Raw genomic sequence first — 12,712 nt, 5'->3', positions numbered from 1 at the left:
TAGCATGGGTATACAGATAAAGAAGTGCCAAAACAATAATTTCAAATATTATTAAAATAAAGACTGTTTATACATAGAGTTTCATTGTGAACACTCGGCCAACACTTGGCTCGACGTGCACCTACTCTAACACTTCTAGTATTCTTAAAGGTTGTACAGTGCAAGTGAATGAGAAAATCTATTTTGCTGATCTTATTATTATTCCCATGGCGGCGTTTGATGTTATTTTGGGAATGGACTGGCTATCGTTAGATCGTGCCGTTATTGATTGCATAGCTAAGACAGTGCGCTTTCCTGCAGAAGATGATGATAGTGGGATTTTTCAGAGTTCAGGTATTTCACTTTGCACTTCTTGTATTTCTTGTCTCAAAGCTCAGAAAATGTTATCAAAGGGGTGTCAGGGATTTTTAGCTGCTGTGATAGATGTGAATACTGAGATGACAATGAAGTTCAATGAGATTGACATAGTTCGGGATTTTCCTTACGTATTTGCAGATGATGTCCCTGGATTGCCACCTGACCGTGAAGTTGAGTTTGTGATTGACGTGGTTCCATGTACTGCTCCGATTTCAAAAGCTCCTTACCGAATGGCCCCGACTGAAATGAAGGAGCTGAAGAATTAGTTGCAGGATCTATTAGACAAAGGCTTTATTCGTCCGAGTTCTTCTCTGTGGGGAGCTCCGGTTTTATTTGTCCAAAAGAAAGATGGATCTTTGCTGTTTTGCATTGATTACAGAGAGATCAACAAAGCCACGATCAAGAATAAATATCCATTACCGAGGATTGACGATCTCTTTGATCAGCTACAGGGAGCGACAGTGTTTTCAAAGATCTACCCGCGTTCTGGTTATTATCAGTTGAAAGTTAGGGAAGCCGACGTCCCTAAAACTGCATTCAGAACCAGGTATAGCCATTATGAGTTCTTAGTCATGTCATTCGGGTTGACGAACGCTCCGTCATTCTTCATGGATCTAATGAACCGGGTCTTCAAGCCATATCTGGATAGCTTTGTTATCGTTTTAATTGACGATATCCTGATTTATTCCAAGACTCGGGAACTTCATGCCGAGCATGTTAGAACTGTATTGCAGTTATTGAGGGAAAAGCAGTTATACGCAAAGTTGAAAAAGTGTGAATTCTGGTTAGAGCATGTATCATTTCTGGGCCATATTGTTTCGAGAGACGGCATTGCAGTGGATCCCATGAAGATTGAAGTGATTAAAAAATGGCCTATTCCTACGACAGTCTCCGAGGTGCGTAGTTTTCTTGGTTTGGCAGGTTATTATCGACGTTTTATTGCCAATTTCTCCAAAATAGCCTTGCCATTAACCAATCTGACGAGAAAAACAGTGAAGTTTGAGTGGACAAACGAATGCGAACCCGGATTCCAAGTGTTGAAAGACACGTTGATATCAGCTCCTATCCTAGAACTTCCGTGTGGCACTGAAGATTTTATTGTATACACGGATGCGTCAAAGATGGGACTTGGAGCTGTACTGATGTAGCATGGGAAAGTAATCGCTTATGCTTCTCGTCAGTTGAAAGACTACGAGAAGAATTATCCCACCCAAGATCTTGAGTTGGATGTTGTGGTCTTCGCATTGAAAATATGGAGGCATTATCTGTATGACGAGAATTGTGAAGTTTTCACAGATCACAAGAGCTTGAAATATCTATTCTCATAGAAGGAACTTAATATGCGACAGAGGAGGTGGTTAGAACTTGTTAAAGATTATGATGTGACCATTAGCTACCACCCAGGTAAAGCAAACGTCGTTGCAGATGTTTTAAGCCGCAAGTCAGTTTTTTCTTTGAGCTCGTTGATTCAGAAGCCGTTGTTTTTGGATCTTCAGAGGGGCGAGATCGCTATAGTAGAGCAAGGGACCATCGCTAGACTTTCAGCTTTGGTTATTCGACCTACGCTGACAGATAGGATACGACGGGAGCAGCCTAATGACAATCAGTTGATGGAATTGCGATCCAAAGCCGATAAGAAAGGAAATACAGAGTTTGCGATGAACACTGATGATTTGTTAACGTTGAGAGGTCGGATATGCGTTCCCAGTGGTAATGAAATTCGTCGAGATGTTTTGACGGAGGCTCATACCGCACCATACTCAATACATCCAGGTAGCACTAATATGTATCAGGATCTCCGAAGTCTATACTGGTGGCCAGGTATGAAAAGTGATATTGCAAAGTTTATATCCGAATGTCTAACATGTTAGCAGGTAAAGATTGAGCATCAAAGACCTGCTGGAACTTTGCAATCTCTAACAATACCTCAGTGGAAGTGGGAGCACATAACCATGGACTTTGTAACAGGACTTCCAAAAACACCAAAGGGTTACAACTCCATCTGGGTGATTCGTAGTGCCCAAATTCTGTACACGTATACCCCATGCATTTTTTTAATTGTTAAATCAGTTGATTAATTGATTTTTACTATGCATGATTTATTTAAATGTATTATTTTAAATTACTTATGTTATATGATGCACGTTAAAATGTTTTTCAAGTTTCATGTTTCAGGCGATTATTCGAGGCGGGATTGAGGAAAAGACCCGGTGACGATTTTGAGCAATTTTAATGGAGTATTTTATTTTTAGGTTAGGATCGGGGCATATTAATTTAATTATTAAGTTTCAGTATTTTAGAGCCTAAATCATCTATTTAGATATTTTATAATTTTGTTAAAATTTTTTAAAGTTTTGGCACTTGTACAAGTTATTTTAAATTTAGAGGTTTTATTACTTAAGGGAGAGTTAGTATTTTTAAATTAGCTTGTTAATTTTTAATTAAGCAAATTTATTCCCTAATTACTACAAACTCACGCCACACACACACTCTACATGCTTTACACACTTTTACACATACCTAGAGCCGATCAACACACACACATAATTCATTCAGATTTTTTTTTTTGAGAGAGCAAAACCTAGGTTTCTAAGAACCCTAGCAGCCGCCCCACTTCCCCATTGAAATTCCAGCAAATTTCGCTGGTTTCCTTCAAAGAAAAATCGAGCCAAGTCGTCCCGGATCGACCTCGCTTCTTTCTCCGCTTCGATATCGTCGTTTCGGTAAAGTTTATCATCATAAGGCACGTATATACTGTTTCTTTCTAAGTCGATCATGTCATAGTATGTGTTGCGATGTATTTTGTATGAAAATCATGTGAATGTTGTGTAGAAGTTTGAGCAATTATGTTTAGATCACTTTTGAAACCGTTTTTGGATTTAAAATAACGTTTTTTGCTGTCTTTTTAAATACTGCAAATTTTTGGTCATGATTTCGAGAAACCTTTCAACACAAAAATCGTAGAACTTTTTGATACCTTCAATTTGATATAAAATTCAAAACTTTTGGATGAAAATTGAGTGACTTATGACCATTTTAGTGGGACTGCTCAAACTGCGTTTTTCCGAAAAATATGTTATTGATGAATTCTTGAAGTTTAATTGTTGCAGACTTCATTGGAGATCGACGGGTGATCGCTGCTGTGTATAGGTATATTTTTAATGATGTTGGGATGGTTATTGACGTTTTGTTTAGTGTCGTTAGGCATTTGGGAGAACGAGTAGTCGTAAAAACTATTTTGGTGTCAAAATTTGAGGTTATGGGTTTTATTGTATTGCGTGAGGTGCGTCGTTTCTTTGGGAACGTTTGAGACGTTTTTATGGAGTTGAGTCAGTGTCATAGTGTCCTAGGATGAGTCTCGATGGATTGGTTAAAGAATCGTATTATTTTAGTTAGAAGTATTAAGATGCAAGTCACGGAGTCCAGTACACTCGGCGCCCGAGCGGTAATTTCTTACCGCCCGAGCGCCACTCTTTCTGTTTGAGTGCAGGTCTCCAGAAGACCTGGCGCTCGAACGGTAACATATTACCGCCCGAGCGCCAACCCATCTGTGAGAATGTTTGGTTTCCACTCATGTTCAAGTTCAAATAGTGAGTTCATGTCTTTTATTGTTGGGAAATGTTCACACGTCATCTTAGAGTGTGTCTCGGGGTTTGATGCCATGGTTAGTACGATTAAATGAGGTCAAGTCCCGAGTGATCTTGAATGTCATAAGCTACTTAGTCACTTTGGTGGTGAGCTTGAGTACCTAAGTCTAAGTTATGCAAGTTAAGTATCTTAAAATCATGTTAGTCTGTGCTGCAACGGCCCCAAAGCGAGCTCCAACGAATCCCTCAGCGCCAAGTAAGTATGTTCGACGTGCAAAGAAAATATTTTCAAGTTTTTGAGGTATGCTAATTGTCTTGTTAAAAAATTATGTATGGGGTTGGAAAGCGTTAAATCATGAACGGGAACCAACCCACCCCGTTAAATTATGAACGGGTTTAGATCAGGATTGGAAAGCGTTAAAGCATGAACGGGGACCAATCCACCCGTTAAAGCATGAACGGGGATCTCATGTATGTGGCAGTGGATACGTCTCTGTCAGCCCAGTACTGTGGTTTGTCTGATCAGGCATTTATTATGTATGGGTCACTTGCTTTGAAACATGCATCTACGCGAAAATGATGAAGTTATGTATGCTCAAGTATGCAAGCATGTTTAAGAAAAGTGTTATGTTGATAGCACGTCTATGTATGTATGTACATATGTTTAAGCTTTTGATATGCAAGTTCAAGTTTCAAGTATGTAAGCTCCATTTTGAAGTTGCATGTGGTTTTATTACGTATTATTCGATACTTCCAGTTTGTACGTGTTGAGTCTTTAGACTCACTAGACTTGATCGATGCAGGCGAGGATGTTTATGAGGAGGCTGGAGGTGGGGACCAAGGAGCAGGCTTGGACTGAGCGGGAGGCTAAACCCGAGGACCGCCATGTTTTAATTTTTATGAAAACATTTATTTCTTATGTCAAACTTTAAATTTCAAATCTTTTGTTGCAACAACTTCAGAGACGTACAGTTTTACTTCTTTTATCGAATTTTGAATGTTCACTTTTTATTTAAGAAAATTTTAAATTTTTCCGCAAATTTTAAATAGTAAAAGTACGGTACGTTACAGTTGGTATCAGAGCGGTGTTATTGTAAAGGGTTACGCCTACTGCCAGTCGCAAGAAGCTCACGAAGTCACACCTCAAGTCTGTAAGTTTAAAAGTTTTGCATTATGTATGTAGTAAGCATTGAATCATGATTTCAGCATGTCCATGTTTTAAGTTTAGATTTCGTGCATCTTATGATATTGCTATTATATTCATGCATATTGGGTTTACGTGTTGGGTAAATCATTGGAACAGTATGCCTCCCAGTCGTGTGATTAACCTGGAAGTTAGGGACGAGAACAGAGAGCATCGCGATGAGGAGAGGGTCACTCCTCCTCGTCCACTTCCGGATATGCAGGCGCAAATGCTTGCAGGTATGAAGCAGTTCTTCGCGCAGTTTGCCGGGAACCAGACTGCAGCGAATGCTAGGGCAAGGCCCAGACCTGAAGCGGTGTATGAGAGGTTTCAGAGGATGAATCCTAAGGAGTTTTCGGGAACTAAGGACCCGATGGTGGCACAGGGATGGATTAAGTCCATCGAAGTGATCTTTGATTTCATGGAGCTGTAGGATGCAGACCGAGTCCGTTGTGCCATATTTTTTCTAGCAGGGGATGCCAGGCGTGGGTGGGATAGTGCGTCGGTGGCAGTTAATTTGCCGAATTTGTCTTGGAATGGGTTTAAGGAAATATTCTTCGCCAAGTACTTCACTGAGGAGGTACGATCCAGACTTACCAGAGAGTTCATGTCGTTGCGACAGGGAGACAGCAGCGTGACAGACTTCGTCCGGAAGTTTGAGAGGGGGTGTTACTTTGTGCCCCTAATAGCTAATGATGCCCGAAAAAAGTTGAGGCATTTCATGGATGGGTTGCGGCCGATCTTGCGCCGTGATGTCCGAGTTGCTGGTCCCCTACTTATGCAGTCGCCGTATCTAGAGCTTTGGTGGCAGAGCAAGATCAGCGAGACATTGAGGCTGACAGGCAGGGCAATAGTCTCTATCAGGCACCACCGCAGCACCAGCACCAGCAGCATCAGCGACCCCAGCATAAGAGGTCTTACCAAGGGCCGCCAGGGAAGAAACCTTATCAGGGACCGCCTAAGGGCAAGGGTCCGATTCAGCAGCAGGGGGCGCCTCAGAAGCCCATTGTTTTCCCAGTGTGTCCTAAGTGCAACCGCCAGCACCCGGGGCAATGTTTATATGGATCGGGCAAGCGTTTCAAATGTGGAGCCAGTGACCACTTGCTGAAAGAGTGCCCACAGTGGAAGCAGCCAACCCAAGGAAGAGTGTTCGCCATGCATGCATAAGAAGCAAACCTAGACACGACTTTGCTGACCGGTAAACTTTTCTACCTAAGCTCAGTATTATTTTTGCCTTGCATGTTTTGAATTTTAATTGGGATTGTTAAGGTGCTAGTAATATTTTTTGAGTGATTTGGGATAGTAATTTTCTAATATGCTTCAGGTTAATGTAAGAATTTTTGGGGATATAAGTTTGTGTTGTGCTAACGTCCCTCAGGAAATATTTTCATTAAGAGAATAGCCACTTAGGCCCTGATAGACTCAGGAGCCCCCCATTCTTTCATATCAGAGACGTTCGTCAGTCACTTGGATATCAAGATGATTGGTCTCGACATGAATTAATCAGTGACAGTCCCATCAGGAGAAGAATTATCAGCTACTAGTGTGGTCAGGGACAATGATCTGGAATTGCAAGGCCACCTAGTGTATGCCGACTTGATAGTCTTGCCAATGCCGGAATTCGATATTATCTTGGGTATGGACTGGTTGACAAAGAACAGAGTCTTGATCGACTTTCAGAAGAGATCGGTTTTGGTTAGACCATTGGGCAAGGAGCAGTTTCTGTTTGAACCACCCAGATGGAGAAGTTTCCCTCGTATGATCTCCTGCATGCAAGCTAGGATACTTTTTTCTAAGGGATGTCAGGCTTTCTTGGCCAACATCGTATCTACACCTGACATGACCACTCAGTCGTTATCAGACGTGCCAGTAGTCAGAGACTTCCCAGATGTCTTTCCCGATGACATCACAGGTCTTCCACCAGAGAGAGATGTGGAGTTAGCTATCGATCTTATGCCAGGCACAGTGCCAATATCTAAGGCACCGTACCGACTAGCTCCAGCTGAGATGTTAGAGCTCAAACAGCAGATTCAGGAGCTTCTGGACAAAGAATTTATTCGCCCTAGTTTCTCTCCATGGGGCGCGCAGTGCTTTTTGTAAAGAAGAAGGATGGGAGCATGAGACTGTGCATCGATTACCGAGAGTTGAACAAGGTAACGATCAAGAACAAATTCCCACTTCCTAGAATCGAAGACTTATTTGATCAGCTGCAGGGAGCTACAGTGTTCTCAAAAATAGATCTTCGATCAGGGTATCACCAGCTGAAGGTGAAAGATGCAGATGTTCACAAAACAGCCTTCAGGACCAGGTATGGGCATTACGAGTTCTTAATGATGCCGTTTGGATTGACAAATGCTCCAGCAATTTTCATGGACCTTATGAACCGAGTATTTCAGCCTTACCTTGATCAGTTCGTCATAGTATTCATTGACGATATTCTTATTTACTCGAAGAGCCATGAAGAGCATAGCCAGCATTTGAGGACAGTTTTACAGATCCTGCAGAGTCACAAGCTGTTTGCGAAGTTCAGTAAGTGTGAATTTTAGTTGGAGAAGGTATCGTTTTTGGGGCATATAGTGTCTAGCAGTGGTATTGAGGTAGATCCAGCTAAGGTAGCAGCAGTAAAGGAATGGGTTGAACCAAAGAATGCATCAGAAATCCGCAGTTTTCTGGGTTTAGCCGGTTACTACCGTAAGTTTATTCAGGGGATTTCGTCGATAGCAGTGCCACTAACTTCGCTGACAAAGAAGAATGCTAAATTCGTATGAAGTGTCGAGTGTCAGAAGAGCTTCGATGCTTTGAAGCAAGCTCTTATTTCCGCGCCAGTGTTAGCCATGCCATCAGGGCAAGGGGATTTTGTGTTATACACCGATGCATCTAAGCTTAGTCTAGGCGCAGTGTTGATGCAGCAGGGTCGGGTTATAGCCTATGCTTCTAGGCAGTTGAAGGTACATGAGAAGAACTACCCGACTCATGATCTTGAGTTAGCCGCTGTAGTCTTTGCGTTGAAGATTTGGAGACACTACTTGTACGGCGAGAAATGTCAGATTTTCTCTGATCATAAGAGCCTCAAGTATTTCTTCACGCAGAAAGAACTGAATATGAGACAGAGACGGTGGTTAGAGCTGGTAAAAGACTACGATTATGAAATTAGCTACCATTCAGGGAAAGCTAATGTTGTGGCAGATGCCTTGAGCCGTAAAGTTGCAGTCGTAGCATAGTTGTCAGTACAGAGACCTCTTCAGTATGAGATTCAGAGGTTTGGGTTAGAATTTTATCGCAAGGGCAAAGCTCCGAGGCTGTCTAATCTTACAGTCCAATCTTCTTTGCTAGACCGTATCCGAGCAGGTCAGTCTTCAAATGAGCAATTACAGAAGTGGAGGCTGAAGGATGAAGCTAATGGCAGTGTACTTTACACAGCTTCAGATGGCATTGTGAAATACAGAGGTAGAATGTGGGTGCCTAGTGTGAATTCGATCAGACAGGATAGTCTGACAGAGGCACATGCATCTCCGTATTAAATCCACCCAGGAGGTACCAAGATGTACAAGGACCTGCGGATCTTGTATTGGTGGCCAGGGATGAAGAGAGACATCCGCAGATTTGTGTCTGAATGCCTCACTTGTCAGTAGGTGAAGGTAGAGAATGAGAGACCAGCAGGATTGGTTAAGCCACTCCCCATCCCAGAGTGGAAATGGGAGAATGTTACAATGGACTTTGTGGTGTGTTAGCCGAGGTCAGTCAGAGGATCGAATTCTATTTGGGTGATAGTGGATCGACTCACTAAGTCGGCACATGTCTTGCCAGTGAAGATGACTTTCTCCATGACTCAGTATGCGGAGCTTTATATCAAGGAGATCATTCGATTGCTTGGAATCCCAGTTACTATTGTGTCCGACAGGGACCCGAGGTTTACTTCATCCTTTTGGAAGAGTTTGCATGTTGCCATGGTGACAAAGTTGCTATTCAGTACAGCTTTTCACCCGCAGACAGATGGTCAGTCTGAGCGAGTGATTCAGATTTTGGAGGACTTATAGCTAGCCTGTATGATCGATTTCCAAGGGACTTGGGAATCTAAGCTACCTCTATGGAGTTTACATACAACAACAATTTTCAAGCATCTATTGGTATGGCTCCCTATGAAGCATTGTATGGAAGGAAGTGCAGATCGCCGATTCATTGGGATGAAGTCGGTGAGAGAGCAGAACTTGGTCCAGAGATAGTTCAACCGCCTACAGATGTGGTGGTCAAGATTCGTGACAGGATGAAGACCGCCTAGAGCCGTCAGAAGAGTTATGCTGACAAAAGGAGGAGAGATCTCGAGGTTTATTTGACCTTTCGAAATTCTTGACAGAGCTGGGACACTAGCGTATCGTGTTGCCCTTCCGCCGAATCTGGCCGGGGTACACAATGTGTTCCACGTCTCAATGCTGAGGAAGTACCTAGCTAATCCTTTGCATGTTTTGAGTTATGAGCCGTTGCAGTGGCTCCAGAACTGTCATACGAAGAGAGACCTATCCAAATCCTAGACAGACAGGAGCGTAGACTTCGGAACAAGACGACTAAGTTGGTCAAAGTCCGGTGGCTTAACTAATCAGTGGAGGAAGTCACTTGGGAGTCCGAAGTGGACACCCGGAGTTGTTCGGTAAGATTTAATTTCGATGACGAAATTTTTATAAGTGGGGGAGGAATGTAGTGCCCAAATTCTGTACACGTATAACCCATGCATTTATTTAATTGTTAAATCATTTGATTAATTGATTTTTACCATGCATGATTTATTTAAATACATTATTTTAAATTACTTATGTTATATGATGCACGTTAAAATGTTTTTCAAGTTTCATGTTTCAGGCGATTATTCGAGGCGGGATTGAAGAAAAAACCCGGTGACGATTTTGGGCAATTTTAATGGAGTATTATATTTTTAGGTTAGGATCGAGGTGTATCAATTTAATTATTAAGTTTCGGTATTTTAGAGCTTAAATCATCTATTTAGATATTTTATGATTTTGTTAAATTTTTTAAAGTTTTGGCACTTGTACAAGGTATTTTAAATTTAGAGGTTTGATTAATTAAGGGAGAGTTAGTATTTTTAAATTAGCTTGTTAATTTTTAATTAAGCAAATTTATTCCCTAATTACTACAAACTCACGCCACACACACACACTACACGCTTTACACACTTTTACACACACCTAGAGCCAATCAACACACACACACACACACATAATTCATTCAGATTTTATTTTTTTTGAGAGAGCAAAACCTAGGTTCCTAAGAACCCTAGCAGCCGCCCCACTTCCTAAGTCCCGGATCGACCTCGCTTCTTTCTCCGCTTCGGTATCGCTGTTTCTGTAAAGTTTATCATCATAAGGCACGTATATACTGTTTCTTTCTGCGTTGATCATGTCATAGTATGCGTTACAATTTATTTTGTATGAAAATCATCTGAATGTTGTGTAGAAGTTTGAGCAATTATGTTTAGATCACTTTTGAAACCGATTTTGGATCTAAAATCACGTTTTTTGCTGTCTTTTTAAATACTCCAAATTTTTGGTCCTGATTTCGAGAAACCTTGCATCACAAAAATTGTAGAACTTTTTGATACCTTTGATTTGATATAAAATTCAAAAATTTTGGATCAAAATTGAGTGAGTTATGAACATTTTAGTGGGACTGCTCAAACTGCGTTTTTCCGAAAAATATGTTATTGATGAATTCTTTAAGTTTAATTGTTGCAGACTTCGTTGGAGATCGACGGGTGATCGCTGCTGCGTATAGGTATATTGTTAATGATGTTGGGATGGTTATTGACGTTTTGTTTAGTGTCGTTAGGCATTTGGGAGAACGAGTAGTCGTAAAAACTATTTTGGTGTCAAAATTTGAGGTTATGGGTTTTATTGTATTGCGTGAGGTGCGTCGTTTCTTTGGGAACGTTTGGGACGTTTTTAAGGAGTCGAGTCAGTGTCATAGTGTCCTAGGATGATTATGTCCTAGGATGAGTCTCGATGGATTGGTTAAAGAATCGTATTATTTTAGTTAGGAGTATTAAGATGCAAGTCACGGAGTCCAGTACACTCGGCGCCCGAGCGGTAATTTCTTACCGCCCGAGCGCCACTCTTTCTGTTCGAGTGCAGGTCTCCAGAAGACCTGGCGCTCGAGCGGTAACATATTACCGCCCGAGCGCCACCCCATCTTTGAGAATGTTTGGTTTCCACTCATGTTCAAGTTCAAATAGTGAGTTCATGTCTTTTATTACTGGGAAATGTTCACACGTCACCTTAGAGTGTGTCTCGGGGTTTGATGCCATGGTTAGTACGATTAAACGCGGTAAAGTCCCGAGTGATCTAGAATGTCATAAACTACTTAGTCAATTTGGTGGTGAGCTTGAGTACCTAAGTCTAAGTTATGCAAGTTAAGTATCTTAAAATCATGTTAGTTTGTGCAGCAGCGGACCTAAAGCGAGCTCCAACGAATCCCTCAACGCCAAGTAAGTATGTTCGACGTGCAAAGAAAATATTTTCAAGTTTTTGAGGTATGCTAATTGTCTTGTGACCAAATTATGTATGGGGTTGGAAAGCGTTAAATCATGAACGGGGACCAACCCACCCCGTTTAATTATGAACGGGTTTAGATCAGGATTGGAAAGCGTTAAAGCATGAACGGGGACCAATCCACCCGTTAAAGCATGAACGGGGATCTCATGTATGTGGCAGTGGATACATCTCTGTCAGCCCAGTACTGTGGTTTGTCTGATCAGGCATTTATTATGTATGGGTCACTTGCTTTGAAACATGCCTCTACGCGAAAATGATGAAGTTATGTATGTTCAAGTATGCAAGCATGTTTAAGAAAAGTTTTATGTTGATAGCACGTCTATGTATGTATGTACATATGTTCAAGCTTTTGATATGCAAGTTCAAGTTTCAAGTATGTAAGCTCTATTTTGAAGTTGCATGTGGTTTTATTACGTATTATTTGTTACTTCCAGTTTATACGTGTTGAGTCTTTAGAATCACTAGGCTTGATCGATGTAGGCGAGGATGTTTATGAGGAGGCTGGAGGTGGGGACCAAGGAGCAGGCTTGGACTAAGCGGGAGTCTAAACCCAAGGACCGCCGTGTTTTAAGTTTTATGAAATCATTTATTTCTTATGTCAAACTTTAAATTTCAAATTTTTTGTTGCAACAACTTGAGAGACGTACAGTTTTACTTCTTTTATCGAATTTTGAATGTTTACTTTTTATTTAAGAAAATTTTAAATTTTTCCGCAAATTTTAAGCAGTAAAAGTACGGTACGTTACATGATTGTTGACAGGTTAAACAAGTCGGCTCATTTTCTTCCGGTCAAGACGACGTTTACAATGAACCAGTAAGCTGAAGTTTATGTAGCTGAGATTGTGAGACTTCATGGTATCCCTGTGTCAATTGTATCTGATCGTGACACGAGGTTTACTTTTGAATTTTGGAAGAGCTTGCACAGAGCCTTGGGCATCAGGTTGACTTTTAGTACAACATATCATCATCAGAGTGACGGGCAGTCAGAGAGGGTGATTCAGATTCTTGAAGATATGCTGCGAGCC

General features: G+C 41.4%; 1 protein-coding gene across 1 annotated transcript; it reads left to right on the top strand.

The window, feature by feature from the left end:
* Window positions 1-206: 206 nt before the first annotated feature.
* Window positions 207-623, top strand: LOC140985878 (uncharacterized). The gene has a single exon (XM_073453825.1). The coding sequence runs from the start codon at window positions 207-209 to the stop codon at window positions 621-623; it is 417 nt and encodes a 138-aa protein (XP_073309926.1).
* The last annotated feature ends 12,089 nt before the right edge of the window (window positions 624-12,712 follow it).

The sequence above is a fragment of the Primulina huaijiensis genome, chromosome 10, assembly GCF_012295235.1.
Source record: "Primulina huaijiensis isolate GDHJ02 chromosome 10, ASM1229523v2, whole genome shotgun sequence".
NCBI lineage: Eukaryota > Viridiplantae > Streptophyta > Magnoliopsida > Lamiales > Gesneriaceae > Primulina > Primulina huaijiensis.
The sequence above is the reverse complement of the archived record's forward strand: the minus strand, read 5'-3'. Positions and strand labels throughout refer to the sequence as shown.

Coding starts and splice junctions, on each gene's coding strand:
- LOC140985878 (XM_073453825.1), top strand. CDS start 207: ATGGCGGCGTTTGATGTTATTTTGGGAATGGACTGGCTATCGTTAGAT.